Source organism: Anoplolepis gracilipes, chromosome 2, assembly GCF_047496725.1.
Source record: "Anoplolepis gracilipes chromosome 2, ASM4749672v1, whole genome shotgun sequence".
NCBI classification, from domain to species: domain Eukaryota; kingdom Metazoa; phylum Arthropoda; class Insecta; order Hymenoptera; family Formicidae; genus Anoplolepis; species Anoplolepis gracilipes.
In genome coordinates, this window is record NC_132971.1 from 8,136,601 (window position 1) to 8,162,239 (window position 25,639).

Genomic DNA, 25,639 nt, shown 5'->3' on the forward strand with positions numbered 1-25,639 from the left:
GATTAATTATATTATAAACATTGACCTAATTTTAGATATTTATCCTTCATCCTTTAAACTTTCTTATTTAGATTTATGACAAATTTATCTACTGCTTGCAATCATGTTTATTATTATATTACGCACGTTACTTAATTAAGTGATTATCAATGATTTATTTCTTTTTTATATAAGTGCAATAATTATATATAGGCGCGCGAGAATGCCGGAAGTAACAAGTAAGTGAAACGAAGGCAACATTCCAGGAAAATTGTCTATCTGAAAAGATCTGAAAGAGAGTGTAGAGGAAACTAAATATAGACGTGAAATACTGTCATCGCAAATAGTAGTAATTTCTTATTCAAATATTTCTTTCTTATTGAAATCAATGAGTTTCAATGGGTCTTTCATAAATAACAGGATAGATTCTTCAAAAGACAGAATTTATCAGTTTCTTAAAATATTATCTGTCATTTTATAATAAAATATTTAACGTTACAAATTCGATTTTCTATATCTTTATTTTAGGGATTAAAATTTTATTTTTAACTGATAGAAAGAAATGTGCCAATTATGAGAATGTTAATTAAAAGATTGAAGAAAGCTTTGATTAATACATACATAGATAGTATAATAATTATTTATTAAGTGCAATAAGAAAGAAAAGAAAAGATTAAATATTATTTTATTTTAAATTAAAAATTATTTTAAATTAAGCTAAATTAAAAAGAATTTAAGATTCGCGAAATTTTGTAAATTACAAAAATTTGGATGTCAATAAAGAGCTTTTATAATTTTTTTTCATATCGTACAAGCTCGAAAAAATTGAATAAAATGAAATATCTTACCCCATGCTCGAGCAACATAAATCACATCGTTGAATTTCATTATTACTATTATGTCAGGAAAAAGTTATATACGTAAATGGCATTCAAGCGCAAATATTATTTTAACAAGCTTATTTTGTCGAGTGTTTGAATCACAACGCCCCAATGAAATCATGTGAAAGGAGAAAAGAGAAAGAGAATCACATTCCGGACGAATTGTACTGTCGTATAAATCAGCGACGATTGTGTCGTGTTTGCCCCATTAAACATAATCTAAAAACCGCGATTCCTTTCTAGGCCGGCTATTTCTTTCGTGTTTTGATCAGGGAATATCAAGCGCGTCGGTTGTCTTTGTAAATCTCGTATCCGGTTAACACTTTTATAAATCTCACATCCGCAGAACGAAAGTTGTTTGTTTTTACAGCTAAAAGTATTATTTTTTATTTATTTTTTTATAATTTTTATTTTTTAAGTTTTAATTGGAATTCACAAACAATCGTAACAATATTTTAAAAATAAACATTATAAAAGTAAAGAAGATTAAAATAAAAAAAAAGAAGAAATAATGAATCACGCGCGTGTGCGCGAAAGAGAGAAAAAAAGAGGAGAATTCTGAAAAATATTTTTATCAACAATTTTTTACAGCAGTTACAAATTATATGATAAATATTAATTAATTAATAGAGGAGAAAGAAGTTTTACTTAAGATTAATTGTAAATAATCTGATTCTTGTATAGAGAGAGAAACACACAAATAAATCAGTCAATAACTTTGCCTCCAATTCATTTTTCTATGACAAAGATAACGGAGTAAAATACGTAGATGAAATCTTTTTACCTAGTCTGACAGTAATGACAATAGAGTCTGTGTGATCTTTCTCTTCTATTTGCGTTGAACAAATCACCAAGCTTTTCAATCTCGATTCTCATTAATGTTGTATATATTTGCTTTATTATTTTATAATTATTGCAACGCATACAACGTGCACTTTGTACAAGTTTTATACATTTTTACTGCTCTATCTAATCTATGTGATATGTTCTTTTAATAAAACTTAGGTCATACATAATAGTTATTTATAGTAAATTTATAATAAATTTAAATTAAAACTTTTTATTAATTGTCTATCTGAAATTAATTGAAAATAAGTTTACTTTATCTATATATATGTGCAAATTTAGCTCGCTAAGATATTATTTTTACGTGACATTTCTGCACGCCATAAAAAAGTTCTGGTGCACTTGTGTGCGAGTAACATGGTAATTACGTGTAACTCTATTTGAAACTCTGAAGGGATTTTTCTTTGTGTATTTATATTCATTAAAGTATTTTCCTGAGCGTTTTACGGTATTTAAAATTTTAAACCATATTCTCGAAAAATGAACAAGAGAGAAAAAAGAGATTTCTTTGTATTTTTCTTTGATCCTCAAGAGACGATTAACAGGATCTGTGAGAGACATATTGTGCTGCACAGAATTTTCCCTCGGAAGCCTCATCGTGCACGAGCCCCATGGAATCGAGGAATCTGTTCTACTACATTCAATGAGAAATCGGTTTCGCTACGCAATAATTGTTACAAGAATTGACAATGTATATAAATACAACGATAATATAGTCATCGAATTTGTATCTGCGAACAGTAGTAAAAAAAATTAATTAGAGGCTTCGCGGTGAATCTGTCGAATTTTAACTGCCTCGAGAGATGTTTCACAGCTGATTGATCGGTATCTGTTACGTGGGAAGGAAAGTCGATTTTTTTAAACGTGGGCGGATCATTAAATGATTGGTTGACCGTATCGTTCAGCATGAAGAAAATTTATGATCGCTGAGAAAACTAACAACCCTCTTTGCAATACTTTTAACGCTTTGTATCACTCCATCTAGAAATATGAGAATAGGTGTGTGAACGTAATAAAAGAAGTTTTTATTTCACGACAATTCTCTCTTCTTATATTTATTTATAGCCTGTCTCTTATCGCGTGTCTCCCGCTTATCTAATGTCTGTAAAATATATACAAATTTATATAAAATCCATCCATTGACAATTCTAATTGTATATTAATTTTCAAGTTTTTATTCTACTTATTGTTAATTATTCTGTTAATCAGATAATTTAGAATATTTGTATTCTGAAAAAAAACCTTTCTTAAGGTTCTGATAAGTTTTACTTTTTTCTCGAATAAGATAAAGGGAGGGGGAGAGAATTGAACCAATATTCAAGTATTTTTGTATAACTTATACTTTAATGATGTCAAAGTTTTCGTGCAACACTCGCGGCGTTGTATCGCGATCTCGTCTCGTTATGAGTTTATCGAGTATTCCCGGGCTCTCATTAAAGCGGCGAACTCAATTTTGCAAAATTCTAAACCGTTTGCGCTGGCGCAAACAGTTAACCAAGGGTGGTGGGCGTTTACGACGCGTGGGCGATGTTCAAATTCATCGACTCCCTCACTGCGGAAATATCAAACACCCACGCCATTGTTCGCATAGACACAGGGTGGCATCGGAAGGGTGGGGACGAGCCGGGAAGACTAAAACACGCGATAAATAACACGACGTCAATAGAGAGAGAGAGAGAGAGAGAAAGAGAGAGAGAGAGAGAGAGAGAGAGAGAGAGAGAGTGAACAAATGGGGAGGAAGGGACGCAATCCATTCGAGTACGCCTTTACGGATGCGAAATAATCGCTTTTTAATCGCTCGTCAATTAATTAAGTACAAAAGCGGACGGACAATGAGATGAAAAGCGGATTAGGTAGACGAAGGAACGCATGTCGCGCGTATCACACGTCATACCACACACCACATCACATTATACCACGATCCACGATGGATACTAAATATTTACAAGTGAGACAAAATCGTACTCTGATTGCAGTATCGCGCACTGCGACATTTGTCGGTACATTTTAATTAACAAAAAACATAACGATCGCGAGATGATGCAATTTTATATGTTTTTAGTACAATCGGTGGAAATATAGGATTGCATTAAATTGTGACGTAATCGCATAAGATGTTTCTGAATAATTAAAATATTGACAAATGTCATTTAAAAATATTCTACAGAATATATCTATATAAACTTCATCTGGAACGTGCGCGAATAAATTACACACGTTCATAATTAACGCGTATTTATCTCGTCTATATGTACGTATATATATATATACGTATAGGTATACATAATATAATCTATTATACTTCTTTCTATATTTTAATTTTTTTATAAATTAAATTAAATAATATATCTCTCTATGTATCGCGGTACAGATACGCTTATTCTCTTTCCACTCTTGATTTACAATCTCAAACTTATAATTACATCCAACATTTTTAAGGTCGAAATGTTTTTACATAATGAGTTGGTCAATCCTTGAACGAGCTATTGAGATTAATGAGCACATTTTACCGTTAGTATTGTCAGTTCGTTTCTACTTGAGACTAGACTCAAGTAACTACGAAGTAAAGTACTCATCCTAGAGAGAAAGAGAAAGAGAGACAGAATTGACGGAAGATTGTAGGAAAATGCATTTTCCTACGATTCTCCCGAGGTTCAATCGAGATAACTGGATATTCATGGAGCTTCGACGAATGCATTGAAATTCTCATCGGAATTCGTTCGGTGAATTATGGAAATCTATAATATTTACAAGAGAAAGAGGAACTGCATGTGATTAATGTCGGCAGTGTGGAGTTTTAAATCGTAGTAAAGATTAAAATCCGATTGTTATTGATTGTTTGCAGAACAATTGATAAAAAATAGATTTATAAAAGCGTTTCAAAATACTCGAATAAAATCTAAGTATGTAGTCTGACAAATATAAAGTCGGTCTTTTTTATTCAATAATGTAAAAATATTTTTTGTTGCATATATTCGATAAATTATAAATAAACAGACAGAAGCTTAGATATCCATTACTGGATTGTCCTGCGTACATCTTGTTCAATTTTTCTCTATCTGAAATATATATATTTAGAGAGCTACGAGAGACATAAAGTTTGATTTTTTTTTTTTGTTCATTCGCAACTAAATTCGAAGTAAGTAAAATACCACGAAGAGCGGTAACATTTTCTATTCCCTCACTGAATAGACTTATTGTCGAATTTTTCTCGTTAAAAGTCTGACATACAGTCGGACCTCTTATCCTACGACCGCGAAAGGGGAATTATACCCCACTCTCAAATTTTTGTCGTAGGATCAGAGGTTTAAGGGGAAGATTCCGAACCGAAAATGTCGTGGGATAAGAGGTCCGACTGTACATATGATAAGAAAATATAAAATCTTATTAGTGATATTATTTCTGCATTACAGATAAAAAAGACTTAGATTTCGTCTTTCTGCAAGTGTTTCTTTCACTTTCCTCATCCCTAAGTGCAGTTAGGGACCGCTCGGTGCATTTTTCATCATTCTTTTCAGATTCACGTCTTTGTCAAGTCACTTGATTCATTAGATTCTGAACGTACGTTCGTAGTTACCCCTTCAAGAGTAGTCCTTGATTCTAGATTCGAATCAGTGGCGCCATACTTCGTCCGAGTTCGTAACACGCGCACAGACCTCCGCGAATCTTTCCGCGCTGGTTCTCTTATTTTTTTCCTCTTTTTTGCACTAAATTGCACTTGGCTCACAGTTCCGGCAGATGGTGCCGTTTGTCCGCTTAGCGGTCGTCTCGAATGTCCGAAGGAGTCGGCGCAACAGCAGAGCGCGAATTTCGAGCTTCCGCCGACGGGTTTCAGAACTGCAGGATCTGATTGATCCATTCGCGAAACTCCGAGATGCGCGTGTAAACACCCGGTTGACTAGGCGCGGCGCAACCGATTCCCCAGCTGATGACTCCGGCAAGGACCCACCGTTTGTCTCGCGTTCTTTGAATAACCATAGGGCCACCGCTGTCACCCTAAAAGCGAACAGAAGGTTGTAAGTTAGAACAAATTATTGCTATAAATTTTTATAACAATAATAATGCAGGTCTGACAATTGTGATATACCTGAGAAAAATCTAAGAATCTAAAGTCTTATCTGAAAGATATAATCTCGAGAGACACGATATTTTTATTGTAATGTGGCAATTATATGTGCACATACATTTGTATAATTTTTATTCTAAACATTTTAATCAAAGAATTTGATTGAAAACGTAATAGATGAATTTTCATTAAGAAAAGATTACGAAATCATATATCACAATTGCTTAGCTTCAAGTTTTTTTTTATTCTTATCACCACATTAATACATCCGCGATTAATTTTTTTTTTCTGTTTCTGAATTTTAATCATAGTTTGACTAAAGTCAATTTTTAGTGACTTTAATCATTCGTAACTTTTGATAAAATTACAATTTCTTACACCGATTGATTAAATCATATTTCTTATTTATTTCTAAACAAATTAAAAAATAATAACAATCGAACCAATAATTTCTAAAAAAAAGATTAAAAAACATAATTTTACAGAAGATCATTTCAAAGATTTGGATGCCATTCCTATGTTCAACATTTTTTTAATTTTTATTCAAAAATTTCATGTAGCCCAAAATATTCAGAAAATTATCAACTTTTTTCATAAAAAAAGAATGTTAACATTTTAGTTACATTTTCAAATGCACCTGCTTGCTTAATCCATACAAAATGTATTATAAGTAAAGAAATACTGACCTCGCAGGAGTCGAATCCACCATTTCTCCATCCGGCACAGATAAAAATGTGCGGAATGTGCTCGATGTAACCCGCGTTTCTGTACATCGCTTCGCATACGGTGTTATTAATGACTGGTACTGCAACTTGCTGCAATACGGACGGCAGTGGTCCCTCTGCAAAAAAATTAGAAAATAAATATATTGCTCTCAAACATCTGCGCGATGACGAAGAAAATATTTACTTTACGACTCCCAATAAAATTGCTTTCTCCGAAAGTAATCAAAAGATTTATATCTTAATTTTAATATTAACATCACAATTAATGAGTATTAATTATCTAAAAGTACCTTCACCTTCGTAAAGTCTGCCCCACCCAGTAACGTAGGCGGTGCGACCAACATAAGTTTCATCGTCGTCGGGCAAACAGATCGGCAAGACGTTTGGCTGGAAGGGTAGAACGGGCTCGTAGAATCTCAGAAGGGCAAGATCGTACTCGAAGGTTCGCGCATCAAACTGCGGGTGACTCGCCACGATTTGCACTCTTCTTTCCTGATATCCGTATGGTTCGTCTTCGTTCGCTAGATCGTGTTCGCCGATCCTTAACAACAGATCGCTAGGTGGGACACTGCAAAATACACATTGCTCTATTAATTCTTTAGAAAATTTTCTGTCCGGAGATAAAACGCTATTGACAATCTTGCATTTTAAATAATAAATAATCGAGAAATATATACAGATATTTCATTTGAAGTGCTTTATTTTTATACAACAAATAAATTAAAGTAAATAAAATAATTTAAAAATTGTATAACAATTATATAAAAAATTAAATAAAAATAGGCATTTTAAATGGAACACCTTGTATATTAAAAATTTTAATCTTAGAAATGCTTCAACCTTAGAAAAAAAAATTATGATTTATACAATATAATATACGAATAGTAGTGTAGAAAAAAATTTTTGAACTTTAATTCTTGAAAAATAACGCGGAATTTTTTTCATAAGATCTTATTTGACGAGACACAAAAATCTACATGTAATAATCTTTATCCTTTTTCGCTTCTCAAATGTGTTAGATGAGAAAATGGTTGTACAAGCGGAGATAATCTTTCTTCATCGCGCGAGAAGATTATCGACGCGAAAAGTCTCAAGGAACGTTTCGAGAAGAATGGCTTAAGATAAACGGGATTGTGACTGTTACGGCAAACATGATACTCACCTTTCGACGCAATGCGCCGCGGTAATAGCCCAGTTCTCGTTCAACAACGCCGCGCCACATTTGTGCAGATACGTCTGCGATCGCCATTGACGTAACGAGATCTGCAAATAAATCTCCCAGTGTGAGAGATTCAATAGCATATATTGCGTCGATTTAGCTACATTATCTCTTATACATGAGTGATTGTTGTTTTTTAATATGGAAGATTATTATTAGCTTGATTATCCATTCCTGTATATCTAACAAATTTATCATTGCAATCGTTATTTAAATCTCGATTTTTCTCTACAAATTTTGTTTTCTTTTTTTTTTTTATGAACATTAACATTTAAATAGGATGTATAAATAAAATTATGAAAAAATTCTACTGTTCGGATTATTTGTATAGAAAATTTTTTAACTATTATTGCATTTTTTATGCTCACCTGCCAGGGCCATTTTCCGAAGGAGCTTCGATCACCACCGACAATTCTAGGCTCTGGAAACAGCCTTCGTCCGCACACTGCAAGGATAAACATCGTCGAGTTCATACCCTTCAGGAAATTCGCGAGTTGGACGATCATGTTGAAGAACGGATGGACTGTATTCGTTTGACTGGATAAACGACGGTTGCGCGGATACATCGTTCATTTAATTCTTTCGTTTCTGCCTGCAGGCGGATATTTTCGTATCGACAATATTATATGTGCAGCGCTTGCGATACTCAATTGCGCACATCGCATTGATTACGGGAAATTACAGGCGTTTGAATTTTATTTATGACTATACCGTCATTATTTAAATTAAACTGCACTACCAACGATGGCAGGCAACTTAGACGTAATGACGTAAAAAGTGGTAAAATAGATGTAAGTTTATAAATTATAGCGTTTATTCTATGTGGTTTTAACTACTTAAGTAAAATATAAATAGCAAGAGTTGTAGAGCAATTTTAAAAATGGATTAACGCGATAATATGGCGGATAAAAGAAAAAACAGCAAAATAATTAAAAACTGCAACAAATTAGTGAATTAAAAAATTTCTAACTATACATTTGTAATATCAGAATTCTATAAGCAAGATAATTGGATAATTCTACAATATTTTGCTGTACTTTTTTTAACAGAATTGTCTTTTGTTTGGGTAAAATACAATTGCTCTCTCAGATTTGACAAGTTGTCTTTCTTTATTCTTATCGATTAAGAAGTTGAATGTTACCGCGAGAAGATAAAGACGTCGCTACGCGATCAAAAGTCGGATCATCTTTAGAGTTTAACTGGGGCAAAATCGAACGGAATAACGCGAATTCCGACAGTGACCCGAATCGGGTTCCGCATTTCACCGGTTATTTTGTTTTTAGTCCCGAGACTTAGTTCTAGTCAAGTGTAACGATTCGTTCCGGTCACCTAGTGTGGGAACGAGCCAATTTCTTTTATTTGCGTACCGACTTATGCATAATGCTCATTCGCTGTAATATTGTAACGCGATCTGGCCATACAGTATTTAAGTATTAACCTTCTTTGTAGTCTGACATATTAAGAGTCTCCATCGGTACCGGAAGCTCCATGTCGATCGTAATACCGGTGATCGTTGAGGGTAAAGTGGTCATCACGGGTTTTGTCGTAACATCGGGACTGACAGTGCTCTCCGTTATTGGTTTGGCTGATAAAAGAAACAAAGCTATCATAAATTATTTAATTAATTTTAAAAACGACATTTTTATTATAATTTCTATTCTAATATATTTTAGAAGCTTTCTACATATTTTAGAATATATTTTTAATATATATTTAAGAAATATATATAAATATATTTAAAAATATATAAGAAATATAAATATTAAAAATATATAAATATATATTTTAAGAAAAATTCTCGCACAAAAAATTTTATCAAATATAAATTTATTCTTATAATACTAAAATCCAGTGAGAGCTTTCAGTTGATTTCTTTAGTATGATTTATTGGAAGATATTTCTTCCAAGTTGTTGCTCGTTTGTGCGATTACGCCAACTCTTAAAAGTTCTTCAATCGCGAGCAAACTCCGCTTGCTAAAGCTACAATTAATATGTCTTACCAGAAGTCAAAGACTGTACAGTGGATTCCGCAACCGGTTCGGTCGTCGACTCTTGAGTCGGTAACTTTTCGGTGGAAGGCGATTGAATCATTATCCAGCTGTCCGGAGTTGTTATCGGAGACCAATCAGTTTCCGCTTGTTCTGCGAAGCAAAAACAAAATAGAGCCTAATTGTATTTTAATTAATTGTATGAATTTAAAAACTAAACAATTCATTTTCGTTAACGTACATTTGAGGAAGGAGAAGAAGGGAGATGATTTATTATAAAAAAAATAATTTATTGAGAATTAATAAATCGATTTCAAACTTATCTTCAGCGCCGTAAGATATCACATATAAAAAGTACACTGATAAATTCTTCTTTTAATCCGTAATACATTTGTTTTTCAGAATGTTTTAGTTTCGAGCAAATACGTTATGTTAATTTAAGGCCGAAAACCGGTTTGATTCTCCGATTTGGGATAGTCAACAGGAGAGAGCGTGTTCTTTCTTTCTCTTCCTTCTGGAGTAACGAAGCGTAGGATAGTTATTAGAAGATAATTCTCGCTGTATGACGAGACGGATAAAGTATATGTAAAGGAGATGATTATGATTCCGCGTCGGCGGAGAAGTCAAGAGATGGCCGGTTTGGAAACCGTTACGACGTTCCGTCCCAATGGTGTATTATAACGTTTGTCGAAGCAACGGCATGATCCACATAGCGTTTCCACGAGGCTGTCTTTTCTAGGATCCAAGTAATGACCTTGGTTCACATCTATAATATTACTCGAATCTAAATTTTTCTCCAATTTTTCACCCCACTTTTCAACCCAACACTTACTTTGATACTCTAAGCAATTAGAATGTCTTTTTTGAAATTATTTAACTTTAGTTGAATCGAATTTGATTTACAGTTTCGTCGAAAACTCGGAAAAATTATTCGTTCACTGCCTGAGGTATACAAGTTTAATTCCTATATAAATTAAATGAATCGCGAAAATCTCTAAACAAGAGGATCTATAAACAAGAAAATTTTAATTGAAGAACAGAAGAAAAATTTCGACTTTAGGCTCGATTTTTTAAACTGTTAAAGAATAAAATATTCATACTTATCGGATGCTGCGAATAAATGCGTGGCGGCTTATCTCAAGCATCTCTCGATGTAATCTAATTTCGTCAGGCAATTACCGAGTTGCAATTTTATGCCGTTTAAGACCGTGCAGCCTATCTCTTGGACTTGATGCAAACCCGGCGATATTCGGGAAAAACCGGTCGAAACAGATTACGCCGAATCATTGACCTCATAAAAATACGTGAACTTTGGAAGCGGATAATATCCTTTTGCATCATAAACACGACATTAAAATCCGGAAGAGAAAGAGGAATAAATTTCGTTTTATTATCTCGGAATGAATATATGTGAATGAGACATGTTTAAAAAAGAAAATTAACCAAGTTCATAAAAATCATATATTTAAAATGGACTTGAATAAATTTTATAAAGTTACTTTTATTTTTTCTCGTAAAATTTAGAAATAATATCCAAAAGTTATTTTGGTCTTTTCTTGATCGTTTATTCTAATAGATTTTTGCGATGTCTTCGGGTATCATGCATTATACTTTGATGTTTTATTACACTCGGCGATGCGCAGTCGCGGATTTTAAATATGCTTCTTTCGTCGGCATCGATTACTACCTTCGAGGAATTATCGGAAACGTGATTAGCAGCCTTATTCGATCTGCGTCTGTATGCTAAACTAGTGAAATCGAAGAAAACGAACGTTCATTGTGTAACGCGACGTCCTTGTCGACAATAGGAAATCGTGATAGCGATCCAGCTCGAACGTCACGTGCGTCAAAACGCTGAGAATAGCGAAAGCTTGGTGAGTTTGACGGATTGCTAGGAAATTTATAATAGTTGCTTCCGCCTTTCTTTTCCGATCGACGATATGATAAATATAGCTGTTAAAACTCAAAATCTTCCTCTTTTACAACGACGTAGAAAAGTACAACAATTAATCTTAAGATTAATTTAAATACATAATTATATTAAATTATATTAATATAAATAATATATTATAATTATATTAAATATTAAATTAAAAAATTTACATTATTTTATTGACAGTATTGGAAAGAAATTCGATAACATTTGTTTTACTAACCTGATGATGTAGTTTCTGTTGACGTTGACGAGGACGTCTCGGGCGTTTTTGCGGTAACTTCATCAGAATTCGAACTCCACGTGACCAAGCCCGGAGAGTAGGTAGTCAACGGGATTTCCTCGAGGGTGTGATTAACATTTTGACCCTTGGTGGGAGGCACGTAGGTCGAGGTGCTTTCGTTCCTAACGGTAAACGTGGATATCGAACTTGAGATACTCGTAGTGACTTCTACGATGCTGGATGATGTGTTTACAGGAATCTTTGTCAAAGGTTTAGTCACTGGTTTCGTCGTGGTAGGCTTTGGCCTCGTAACACCAACCGTCGAGCCGATGGTCGACGACAACAACGGCTTCGTTCTCTCTGTAGTCGTCGTGGTGCTATTTGCTTCGGGTTTAGTGGTCTTGGTTGTCGTGCTGGTAATCTTAGTAGGCTTTGACCTTGTCGTAGTCGTCGACAGCGACGGTTTAGACGTAGTCGTTTTGCCATCGGTCGTTATTTTACTTGTCGTTGGTCTGACAGTGGTTGTCCTGATCGTCGACGTTTTTGTCGACGTTGTCGTCTTCGGCGTCGTCCTCGAAGTCGTTGTTTTCGCAGTAGTCACCGTCTGATCTGGGCTCTTTGTCGTAGTGGAAATCTTTTGACTGCTCGTGTTCGGAACTGTTGATGTTATAATGGTCGATGGTCTGGTTCCAGTGGAGGTTAAAGTACTCTCCGTGACGGTCGTGCTGGACGATCCGATGTGGCTGACCGAGCTGAAGGTCGACTGCGGCCTGCTTGTCACTGGCAGAGTAGTACCAAGAGTGGAGGTCGCAAGAGGTTTCGAGGAACTCAACGGTAATTTCGTCAAACTAGCGGGTTTCTTCGTGGTCGTCACCGGGCGTTTCGTTATCACGGTGGTGATGGTGGAGGTAGGTCTCTTGGTGCTGCTGACGGTGCTGACAGGCTTTTTGATAGTCGTTTGAGTCACAGGTTTGGGCGACGTCGTGTTCCTCGGCGGAAATCTGGTCGAAGGTGACACTTGTTGCGTAGTTGTAAGAACGTTCTTCGTCGTAGTCGATTGAAGAATCGGCCTGCGAGTGGTCGAAACGAGCGGCTTCTGAGAGGTCTGCGTTGTCAGTCTTTGTACCGTTGTTGTAGAGACAGCGGGTCTCTTCGTGGTCGCTTTCGAAACCGACGTGGTGGTTGCCAGTCTCGTTACGTCTTCGCTACTAGGTCGTAGAGTAGAAGTCGAAGTGTGCGGTTTCGTAGGTTGCCTTGTCGTGCTCGGAGATATACTTGCTGGTTTAGTCACGACATTGACAGTGGTTCTCACAGCTTCCGTGCTGGACCCAGTAGCGCTTTGCACGGTTTGGAACGTGGTGAGACGAGTGGTCTGCGTAGTCGTTTCAATCGTCGTAATTGTTGGCTTCTTTGTCGTCAATTTTGTTGTATTTCTCGATATACTCGTTAAAGTTTGTGTGCTTTGCGTATTCGAGATCACAGGCGTTGTCTATAAAATTATCGATATATATAAATTATTGATAATTAATTTGGACAGTATGAGATTCTTGGTCAATGTTATCTAATATTTTAAAAGCAACATTGTCACAAACTAATTAACTAATAAAGTTATATTTTTGATATAATATATTATAATTATAAATTAATGTTTTACAGCATTTCTTAAAAAAGAAATTAAAATTTAATCAGCCGAGTGATTCAAAAATTATAAATTCATATACATATATATATTTTGCTACATGTGTGCTGATGATCAAGCACTTTAATGAGCAACTTTCTTCCTTGAATATATGAATCGATTGTGAGATTACGCGAGCTACTACGTTTATCTCGATGATCTCACGCAGAGAAAGTTATTATAATATCTGAATGAGAGATGAGAAAATATGATGTCTTACATTTCGTGTGCAATAATTTAAATTACTTAACTCTCACTGTCACATATTTACTTGTTAAAAAAATAATAAGATTTTTACATTTTTTTATGTAATAAAGTTAAATTGCACAACAATCTCACATTGTATTATATATTCTAAAAAAATACATAAAGTGATTCAAATGAAGCACGCAGGAATTCCTTATATTATCAGTGCATTTTATCAATATTAACTCCGCCGCAAATGACTTGACAGAGCAATTATTCTCGAGACAGGTAACTTTGATTCCATCGATTCGCCTCTAACAATTTCAAGCTGTCACGCTACTCATCTCGCTGACACGTGGCGAGGCCGGCTAGTTGCTTCATTAGCAATCGCTAACGTCTACTACTTGCCGTGGTTTGAGGAGCCTCTTCTGGTTTCCTCTCATCTGTCGGCTTTGGCCTCGTAAAGTACTCTGATATGCTGTTGCTCGGGATGGGCTTGCGGGTCGTGATAAACGGCCTTGGCGGCGACGGCGGCCCGTCGTCGATGCTGTTATCCTGCGGGAAGATGTCCGGCTCGTCGTCGATCTTGCAGCAGCTACCGAAGTAGAAGCGATCGATGCAGGTGCCGAGGTGCGTGCCATTAGCCTTCGCGCAGGTAAACGCGAACATACACACGCCGGTCTCGCCACTCCTGCGTGACACGCAGGGCAAGTGCCTGATGTTTCTGCCTGTACCTACAAGGTAAAGGAAAAAAAAAAACAGCTGTTATTACATCCTCCTCACAAGTCTCTCCAACAAACTAATTCCTCTGATCAAAATTCTCTACTTTTAAATATTTCTTGATACATTAGAGAAAAATATTTATATTAGTTTTTTTTTATTTTAGACTCTCCAGTTTTTTACAATTTTCGGTTTATATTCTTATGAAATATATATGTATAATACTATAATAATATAAAATAAATAATATATAATATATCATAAATAATTATTTGTAATTATGATATATATAACATATAATATTAGGGGATATAATATTATGGGATAGAACGGCACCGTGGGGTACAATGGTGCAGAGTCGATATCTTTTTACAGAGATGCTACCATGTCATGAAATATGTTGCAATTATTGCTATTAGGTGTCTCTTTCTGCTTGCTGTTATCAGTGATCGCAATATTTTTAGTTGAAAGTTGCTATAAATTATTTAATGCACTTGCTGTTCTCTCCGCGACTGAGTTGTAATTCTTCGATATATTTACATAAGGTAAACAATGATAAAATTCTATTTTTTATTATCGTAAATACATTTATGTTTTAAAATGATCTTTTCTTATTAATTTCTTACTGTGTCCATGCAAATATTGATTAATTATAATTTTTTATATGATTAAAAGTAAATAAATACGTTTTGAGGCTTAATGAAATATTAGCCCACGAAATGTTGTACTTTTTATTTTTATACTAGAGAAAGAAAGAGAGTATACATAGATGCTGTCTTTCAAAATTAATACCAAAAATTATTACATTAAAGGATATTTTTCCATGTTTTAAAGAGAAAAATATTTATTATAACAAGAGAATTGTTTTTATTTATTAATTTATAGTTATCATTTAAAAATACAAATCTATATTTTTATGTTCTATATATCATATTATAATATACAACTTTTAAGAAGTTTTAGACATCAATGTTAATGAAATAAACAAGTTTTAGAGGTAGTCCATTATACCCCGCATGAAAAGCATATCACGAAAATCTAGGCTTTTACTAAATCAATAATCTCGTCTATTTAAACTATTATTTTATAATAAACTTGTGTTTTTTCTTATAGTGGATATTCCAAAGAATATTTTTAGTAAAAAAAGATCTATTTATTTTTTTTTAATATGTTGAAAACTTGCTCAATGCTTACGTTGGCCGTTCTACCCCACGTTCCCCTATATATGATATATGATATATAATGTATAACATTATAATATTATTAGCATTCTTTTTTCATAATTCACTTTCCTTTTTGTAAGAATAATTCACCGGAACTTTGCCGTGATGTCTCATAACAATACGCGATCGTCTCAGGCGATAGATATAGAATTCTTCCGTTCAGGAAGATTATCTCGCGCGCGTTAATGCAAAAGTAAAGGCTCCTTTATCGCGGAAAGAAGAATACGCGAAATGAAGCGTTGTATGCACGTGATGGAAATGCCTCGAGGAGAAATTCGCTCCACGCGTCAAAAGCGATTAGATAAATGCTTCCGTGTTCTCTGATCTTCTCCGAAGAGTGTATATCAACCCTCACCCGTTGTCTATAACTGTTCATTTGACGATATACATTCCCGGCCGTAACACTTCGCTCTCGTATCGTCAACATATCTGCTTATAATTCTCTCTTAATGGTTTTGCCGTGCGTTCAACCGCGATGATCTCGTTGCGGATGATGGAAGACGCGGGGCGGCATAAACGACGCATAATTGCGAAACGGAATCAAAAAGGAAATGCAGCGTAAATATGACTGATTGCTCCGACTCTCGACGAAATTCTGATAAGTGCAAATATCACCTGATAACCATAATATTCTATTAATATACCGTCCACACACGAAAGCTACTACGGTTTATCTATATTATTTTATGCAATTTATTTTTATAAGTTTGTAATAATAATGTTATTTATAGGACCTTAAAGCACTTTTGCTAGAGAATAGAAAATCATATATGCATTATTAATCGGGATAACAGGAATCCTCTTTGGGTCTTTAGCGCATTATATGTTGACGAACCGGAAAGTGGATAAACAAACAGATGTCTCGTGTAAACTTAAAAAGTCGGAAATATCAAAGACGCATAACGGAATGACAGGAGTCTGCTTTGACAATGATTCATACGGTCGTGCATTACAGTTAGCCGTGAAAGAGCAACGCGCATCAAAGGAAGGTAAGGAAAGAGAGAAGCGTGCTCTCCGCAAAATAAAATCTGTACTTTCAGAAAATAGAAAGATTTCAGAATACTAGCAAAATGTTTATAATATCATCATATTGAAGCTTCACATAACTGTAGACATCGTAGCAATAGTTATCATATTGAAGCTTCATATAACTGTAGACATCGTAGCAATAATTTCACTTACAAAATAAATGAATGTCTCAAAAAATAAGGAAAAATGTAACATGCCCAATATTAAGAACAATTGAAACTAGTTGAGAGTTGAAGTTGAGAGAAGAAACTCGTTTCCAATTATCATGAAAAAATTCAGACCGTAAATCGTAAATAAATTCCTGGATTGGAATTTCTTCACAGCATCACGATTTTATCAAGTAATCAATTGTAAACTAAACGCTAATCCGCATATATGGTGTATAACGCTTTATATTGAAGAACGAATTGATGTCAGGCGAGGCGAAGCATCTCGGTACCGTTAAGTTTCGATGTATGAGCTAGTTGCCCGACCCAAAAGTGGGTCACAGTCATAGCCTAATGTAACAGCCTGTTTCCCTCTAAGACGCCACAATCTCCTCCTCCGTCTTTTTCTTTCTTTCTTTCTCGCTGCATTCGAGGTCTTTGGTCCAACTAAATCACCGTACGCATTCCAGGGTGTCCCAGCTGGCGTGATTAAATGAATATACTTGACCTGACGTGCCAGGATGGACCAGGCACGCTCTCGGCCACTCACTTGGAAAATATGTGACAATCCCACGATACGCCGTGTATACCGCGCCAAAGAAAGTGACAAATTTAATGACGAACACGGAACCTTACATTGTTGAATAACGGTATGTAATATTTACAGCGTCTTTTAGGTGACACTAGAATTGAGAAAATAGAATCGACGATTTGAATGAAAAATTCAAAGTGTCATCAATAAAGTCCAAGTAGAATATACTGATTAATTCTTCTTATTTGATTTATTGAATCGAGCAACAAAAATTGATAAACGATGGCTAAAGTCGACAGTTATAACGCTTCAAAATCCGACGGGCCGTTAAAATGTCGTCGTTTTTCCGCGAATGTTTACTTTCTTTTGCGGACTCGTCTGGCAGCGAGTGAAAATCAAGCGTAAAATTGTTTGCGGTTCCAGCATTTGAACTATCAGGTCAGTCGGTCAGACCACTCGCCCGAAAAAGTCCTACGCGCCCGGTCATCCTTCCGCGTAAAGAATACTTGCTAGCGGAAATGACACGTTAGTTAGTCATCGGCAAAGAAAGAAAGTTCACGACGCCTTTATGCAGACATCGGAATTTCAACCGGCGTGCTGACGCCTAGGTACGCGCGTACGTACACGCGCGCACGCCCATGCAATTGTACGCGAAGAATTTCACTCGCGCGGATCACATGGTAGGAAAGTGCTTTGATCTGATCGCGACAAACGATGTTCAGAAACGGAAGTTTTGCCTGTCAATCACTGAAGAAAGATCTATTGTCGAGAGCGATATAATATCAATATTATTTTATTGTTAAATTTAATATCAATATTATTGTTTTGTCAGACAACAGTTGCGAGCTGTCACAATTTCGTGTAAATGGTATCTTATTTCATGAATTATGTAGGATAATTTCAATACATAACGGTAATTAGAAGAATAATGATAAAACATCATGAGATTATCGTCCGTCTGAAATATTCCTACTTAATAGGAATAATGAAAAACAACGGGGAATCGAGGATGACGGAAAAATCACGGCAAGCCACGCGGCCCGATGACCGTATCTGACCTACTTCTACAGAAAACTGACCAGTCCGCCCACGTCCCCGTTCGAATACGAATTCAAGGTAGGTTCAATGTCGTTGCGCGATGAAGACGGGTAAGCGCTTACGCACACGCGTAGAAAACGATCGGACCTTGCTGTGCCGGTTACTGGTATTTGTGTACCGATCCGTTACTCAGCTGACACACGAGGAAAATGCAACGAGCGTGAAAGAGCCAGAGCGAGACGAACGCAGATATATCGTTCAGGAATCAGTTTAAAATGCACGCTACATCTACATCTTAAAGCAACATTTTAAATTGTAATGCAATGTAAATGTGCGCATTGTAATATTGATTTATTCTCTGGAGAGCTCAGAGAAATATGTCAGTAGAGAATTAATTTATTTTATAATAATTTATTTATTTATTATAATATAATAATAATTTATAAGTATTTTTATATTATAATAAGTAAATAAATTATTAAATAATAATCATTTATAATTATTTTTATATTATAATATATTGTAATTATATACAGTTATTATTACATTATAATAATATAAGAATTTATAATTATTATTATATTATTAAGAACAGAATATATACAATGTTGCACTATAAATTGAACTCGATAAATATTGATATTTTACAATATTTACATTGTATAAGATTTTTGCCTGAAAATCAATCGTACATCTTACAAAAATACTATGTAAATTTATATTCCCAGATATTGCTAAAAATATAGAATAGTAATTTTAACCGGTGTCTTAATATTCTCTTGGATCAATAATCGAAAGTCCTGAGGAACTTATTAATTTATGTATAAATATATTTATATGAAAGAATACAACGAATTTATTTCAGTTGTATCCACAAAATTATGTTTAATTAAAGCTTAATAATCGGAGTTCGATCCACCGCAAAGTCAATTTCCGTAAGATTACATAACGGCAATTTAATCAGCAAATTACGATTATCAAATATCGCGCGTTCTCTCCGAATTATAGGCCCTCTGAACTATCGATGCTATCTGGAGGAAGACTATTGATTTTCTTCCCGCGACTAATAGAGCGATCTAAAGTATTACTTACTTCCCGGTAGAAATTGAGGAACATAGATTGGACTGGCGATAACAACGGTGTGGATCAACACGTTGCTGATGAAAACGGTGGACCAAGCCTGTTTTCGCCGGTCACACATCTGAAACACAGGTGAAAAAGCCATAAGTAATTAGAAACATTTTGAAACTGATTCTCTAATACTAATCTTTTTAAAGCACTTATTTTTCGCGTTCTTATTCCTATCATCTTATCGTTGCTTTTTTATAAAAAAATAAGTATAATAAAATAATGACAAAAAATAAATTAATAAGATTTTATAAGATTAAAACTCCAATATAATTCAATATAATTAGAGATTCAAGTACCAAGATTTCTGATAAGTTCTAAATAAAAAAATTCGGACAATATTGACTGTGACAAATAAATCTGAGAACATTCTCGCGAAGAATAAATCAGATGAGAAGAACTATCCATCGGACTAGACGTAATTACACTACGTGAGTGCATTTTATTTTACGAGGTGCTACGTTTTAACGTTCATTTTTAGCGACACGATTCGCAGACCATTTCATTTCAATTCGCCACCGGAATTGCTACTTTTAATCGCGCAGTGATCCTCTTTCGCGACTGACATATCATTTACGTCTCTTATAATCATAGTTATAATTTCAGAACCAGATTAATTACTTTGAAATGTCAGAGTGATATTGAATCGCTTGACAAATTACTTTCTTCAAATTACACTTGAAGGACAACTCATTTATCTTTCAACGACAAACGGAACAAACAAATGTTCAATTATGCATTCCATAAACGCAATGCAAAATATAAAATGTTTTTGTGATGCAAAACTAGGCACTAGTGTTACGTAATTAATTATGATTAATTGACGATTACGGCGATGGACATGATTTACTTAATAACGGCATACTGTTACTAACTTTGTCAAGAATGTTAAAAAATAAGTGATAAGCCAGATTGTTTATCGACCGTGAAGTCATATCCGGATTTACTTAACTATTTGTGATTTATTTAATTAAATATTTATGATATATTACTCTTGTAATATATCAATCAAACACTTGAAGCACAAGCATGTGTTCAACATTATCATGATTATTCTTGTCAGAATAAATTAAAAATTAAATTAAGAGCACACATACATACACACACAACGTTTCATAAATAGGAAATTATCATACTCGATCTTCTTATAATTCTGCACAACTCTTGTAATTCTGTCGATTGTGGCCGGAATTCTGACGAGAAGAGAGAAGTTTGACAGAGCTTACAGCTGATGGCGAGCTGTACAATAAAGTGTAATAATTTCAAGGTCGCACGTGACAATCGCTTCTTCCACAAGTTAGTCTCAACGAAGGACGAATCGATTCCGTCAACGACCAGGTTGAGCGGAAAACGCTCATTTTTCAAGCTTATTCGATGGATCTGTCATCGATAAAACTAAAGAAGAAGAAAAACTAGATTGATTGAGAACCTCAGTTGATTCGCTTCCACGTAAGAATATCGAGATTTTGCTTCCGATCTCTTGATCCGATTTTTAACACTTTGTATGTGTATTACTGTATATTTTGTATTTATGTCATCTCGAGAGGCCGAAAATCGTCAACGAGCTCAGTGATGACCACTCGATAAACTATCATCGTACTGATCGGCTCCGAGAACCGGGTTACAGTTATTCGGAGAAAGGAATTTGGGTGTAACGTCATACTTTGCTGATCGTACTATAGCGGTGATCGTCAAAGCGATCCACGTGTGTGCTCCTTACGTTCAAATCGAAAAATTCACAGTCGATTATATACTACAACTATAAATTTATTTCCAATTTTAACTGTTTCTCAATATTTAATTTTGGTATAAATTTATCCTTAAATTTTTGAAGAAATTTTTATAATATTCTTTGAAAAAACTTTCATCCGTCTAGATTTTTTAATAAAATAATATTTTTTATAAATAACATTTTATAAATGTTATATTTTATAATAAAATATTTTTATTGGGGAGTCAAAAAGGATGTTACAGAATTTATACAAGTTTGTTACCCGAGCAATTGTATCTCAAGAACCGGGGGAATATTTCTACATTGAATCTCCGGTCATTTTACCGGCGGAGGAATTGCGAAGAAAATGCAGTGATTTCATTCAGTCTGCACTGCCTCATCTCGAGGAAGCGATAAAAAGCGTTACAGTTATCCAGAGACAGGAATTCGGGTGGCTGAAGCAACAAACGAGAGAACGTCGACGTGAGCTGCGTTAGCTTGTCAATGGATAGGTCATTCGGTTCTTTCTTGGCTTCTAAATCGTTGGAGAACGGTTATCTTCTCCAGTTTACGCATTTCTAATTAGTTATCTTTCTTTGCTCAAAGCACGAGCAACCCCTGTTAATTGATTAGAACATGATGTACATACATAATCTGATAGGGTGCCGGACGACTCGTAATTGACGTCGAATATGCTGGATCGTAAAAAAAATTGTCCGCTCTGTCTTCTCTTACATCAATTAATTTAGAAATATCATCGCGTTCTTTGTCGGTAAAAAGTTGCTCATAATTATATTTTATAGAATGAAAGAAACAGTTATTTGAGTGATAATCAATTTTTTTAATAATCTTTAATTAATTTAATAATCTTTATACGACGCTATTGCAGCGAGCTTAATGTAATGTAATACAAAATAAGGCATCATTTATTTATCTTATACATTAAGATTAAATAATTTTTTACAGAACTTCTTTCTTTTTATTTCAATTAATTATTGTAATACGTGCGTCTTATCACACTAGTATAAACATTTTTTGTATTAATTAGATTTTTACATATTCGCGAATGTTCGTTTAAAAAAAATAACCGTGCCTTAATTGACGGACGAAAGCGACTAGAACGCACGTGCGTACGCGCGGGATATTCTCATCGCAGAAATAGCTTTTGTCGTAAGACAGCACTCGCAGTGGTAACGGTACCTGCCACTTTCATTTGTACTCACGTATCTAATGCGAGGCGCACATGTGGGTTGGCGCCGAGATACGCTGTGAGCGAATAAAATCCTATTCTCAATTCCTGGGTCATTATAGTAGATTACTTTGAATTTAACGAATAACGTGTTTACAGGTATTACACCATGTTACATGTGTACGGTAGCTACTTATGTATAAAATTGGTTTGAACTTTGATTACGACGGTACCTTCCGATTTTTTCCATCCAAGAAAATGATCTGCGAATTTTATAGAAATTTATTTAGAAAATTTTATTTGACGAATAATGATATTATATATGTAAAATTGGCTTCAACTTTGATTACCGCGGTATCTATCAGTTTATATTCAGGAAAATTAGTTAAAAAATTTGCAGAACTATCTGGCTATTTACAAATCTGCTATTTAATTTTAATTGAGCTCTCACGTAAAGATCGATTAAAAAGCTATTTCTACTATTTTTGCTATTTTTAATTTCAATTTTCTCACGTTATTAAATTTTATAAAATTTTGATAGATTTATATAAGCAGTTCTTATTTTGTATCCCAAAGGATAAATAGTAAATAAATAGTTTCCCACTTGTTATTAGAGAACTAAAAGAGAAATTTTTTGGCAAAACCACAGATTAAAAAATTTTAAATTAGGATGTAATTTGACTGTATCTAGATCAAAACAGATATAGTCTAGATATAGTGAAATTATTTAAGATTGAAAATAGAAGAAAAATATCCATTCGGATTATAATTAAAGCCTTTCTAAACTCTAGTTATTGTCGGCTTTCACAAATTACAAAGATTTTGACAAACGGTACACAGAAAAAAAGAATATTCTTACTTTGACAATATCTTTAGTTTCAAAATGTAAATCTCGAAATGAGATTATATTGCGTCAAATAAAGAAAATTTTTTTGGCTGAAGACAATTTTATATAGTTCAACCAAAAAATTATATTCTTATTATTTAAGAATAATTTTCTTGAATGGAGAGGAAAAAATGTTGGATAGACAATAAAACATGTTCAAATCGAAGATTATAATTTTTTTAGAGTTAAAATAATTATTTTATTCTTGAAATGACAATTGTAGTATTGAAATAAGATTATAATATTGTTGAAATTTAAGATTTTTAAATTCTTTTAAGAAGATTATAAATTGTTGCGTATATATGAAACAATGAACGCGTTCATATGAGTATATAAGTTTTGATTTGACACTTACATTTTTTTTGTATAGTGTGTCTTTTTTATCAACGATAATTTAGATTATCTTACAATTAGAAAAGCATTTGAGAGCTATTTTGTCGAAATAAATATGTTGATCTAAAGAATATAAGATTTTTTTTCTCCTCGAGAAAACCGCATGAATAATACATGAAACTGTGTACAATCGGAGATAGACGTTAGTTTACACACATACAGGTATACGCACGGGTGCCCGGGTGCCACGTACGAATGAAATTCAGCTGAAACGAGTCAAGTATACCGCTATTCTAAAGAACATGCGGTTAACTTCGACAACGGATCGGCAATATGTCCCGCTCGTCGATGTAGTACGTTACGGTCATATACACATATAAAATTCTGAATTGATTATTCGGCCAATAAACTGTGTTCATCAAGCGGATAATATTGATACTTACTAAAATAAAGCCACTGTGTAAATCTAAAACTATCAGTCTTGTACACTTTGCTTGGTTTAAATTTAATTTAAGATCAAATGTAATTTATTTATTTATCATTACTTTTATCCTCTTTGTTTATTATAAATAAAATCTAATCATAAAATTAATTTAGCCGTGCGGTTATAACTTACTTTCAAAGCAAATTTAGCAAGCTTAATTACATAACATCTTGCTGAAGCAATATTATTAAAAAAATATTGTACATGGTATATTTCACAATTATTAATCGTTTTCTCTATAGATTTTGATCGTATCAAATTTACTTCTTCATTTTGAAAAAGATCAAGATATTTTTGAAGACAGAATCTGTCAAATGTTTTTATAATAAAAATGATATATGATTATTATAATATAATTATATAAATTTATAATGAAAAATAATTATTATAATAAAAATGATTCTTTTCGGTTTGAAAAAAATTAAACTTCTTCGCTCTATCAATAGTTACTTATTCGACCGCAAAAACAAAAAAATATAAATCGCGTCAGTCTGATCCCGAGGATCAAGGACGAGAGACCGCAAGAGAAACCACCTGTTCGCCCAAGTTCAGTATCCACCGCGAAACCCGCGGCAACGCAGGAACCGCTTAATTATCCGCGAAAGTGCGTCGCCCTCCCTCTCCGGCAAAACGATATCGACCGTTGCCTGTTGTAATCTCAGCGAAGGTCATGCGCGCAAGAAAATACGACGCTTCTTCATATACTCGGGACCTTGAGACGTAAGCATACCTTGACTGACACCGCCGAGCTGTTGTTGCTTCTGCTGCTGTCTCGTCTCTGCTCTGTAATTCTTCTCAAACCTCGCGACGATGCATCGTCGCCCTCGGATAAACGGTGTCTTGAATTACCGAATCAGATTTTCGGAGAGTTCCACGAGATCACCTTGAGATCACCTGGAGAACGTGAGCCACCCAGGCCTGGCACTCTCGATCGTAACAGGCACCTGCGGCCACGTGGTCGAAGCCTGTCGAATGGAGTCTTCGCGCCCGGCGCCTCCCTGTCTCATCTGTGACCCAGCAACCTCCTTGGGCTTGGAGAACGCCCTTCGAACGATCTCGGGGCACCCGCGACAATCGGATCCGCGATAAGGGCCGCGACAGGATGGAATAACGTGTAACTTCTCGACGACGTATACTCGGACTGGCAGCCGGCTCGATCTGCTCGCCACGACTGGCACCTATCGAACTGGTTTGCTCGGTTCACGACTTCTGGATCAACCCGATCCCTCGATCCAGGTGGGACTCGCTCGCGGTCTCGCTCCCCCTGCACGAAGAATCGGCAGGCCACGACGACACGCATCGGCTGAGCGCGCGCGCTCGCTTATGTCCTCGTGAGAGAGGAGCACAACAGCCCCCCCACGAGTTGGTAGGTTGGTAGATAGGTAGGTGAAGCCGAGTAGGTAGGTAGGTAGAAAAGACGGCAGGCTAAACTGCGGGACAGCCACGGACGGTAGACCGTGTCGGGGTCGACGCTTTTCGTGACGACGGGGACTCTA

General features: G+C 34.9%; 1 protein-coding gene across 4 annotated transcripts; it reads right to left on the bottom strand.

Annotated features, from left to right (window-relative positions):
• Window positions 1–1,451: 1,451 nt before the first annotated feature.
• Np (serine protease notopleural) lies at window positions 1,452–25,639 on the bottom strand. 4 transcript variants are annotated; one of them, XM_072886697.1, is made up of 11 exons: window positions 24,874–25,639; window positions 19,505–19,613; window positions 14,133–14,458; window positions 11,861–13,349; window positions 9,717–9,857; window positions 9,155–9,301; window positions 8,085–8,161; window positions 7,660–7,772; window positions 6,788–7,065; window positions 6,459–6,613; window positions 1,452–5,702 (listed from the first exon to the last, which is right to left on the bottom strand). In XM_072886697.1, exons 2-11 carry the CDS (start codon window positions 19,611–19,613, stop codon window positions 5,538–5,540), a joined length of 3,000 nt encoding a protein of 999 aa, XP_072742798.1. In that variant the 5' UTR covers window positions 24,874–25,639; the 3' UTR covers window positions 1,452–5,537. The 4 variants fall into 4 exon arrangements, with proteins under 4 accessions (XP_072742798.1, XP_072742800.1, XP_072742799.1 ...); XM_072886699.1 differs by having other exon boundaries at window positions 1,454–5,702; window positions 7,660–7,760; window positions 24,874–25,638; XM_072886698.1 differs by having other exon boundaries at window positions 1,455–5,702; window positions 6,794–7,065; window positions 24,874–25,638.

Excerpts from the sequence above, each read along its gene's own strand:
- Np (XM_072886697.1), bottom strand. The coding sequence starts at position 19,613 with ATGTGTGACCGGCGAAAACAGGCTTGGTCCACCGTTTTCATCAGCAAC. Across the intron at positions 8,162-9,154 it reads TATGTCAGACTACAAAGAAG|TGTGCGGACGAAGGCTGTTT; the intron begins GTTAATACTTAA and ends TTATCCTTGCAG. Across the intron at positions 6,614-6,787 it reads CAGACTTTACGAAGGTGAAG|AGGGACCACTGCCGTCCGTA; the intron begins GTACTTTTAGAT and ends ATTTTTTTGCAG.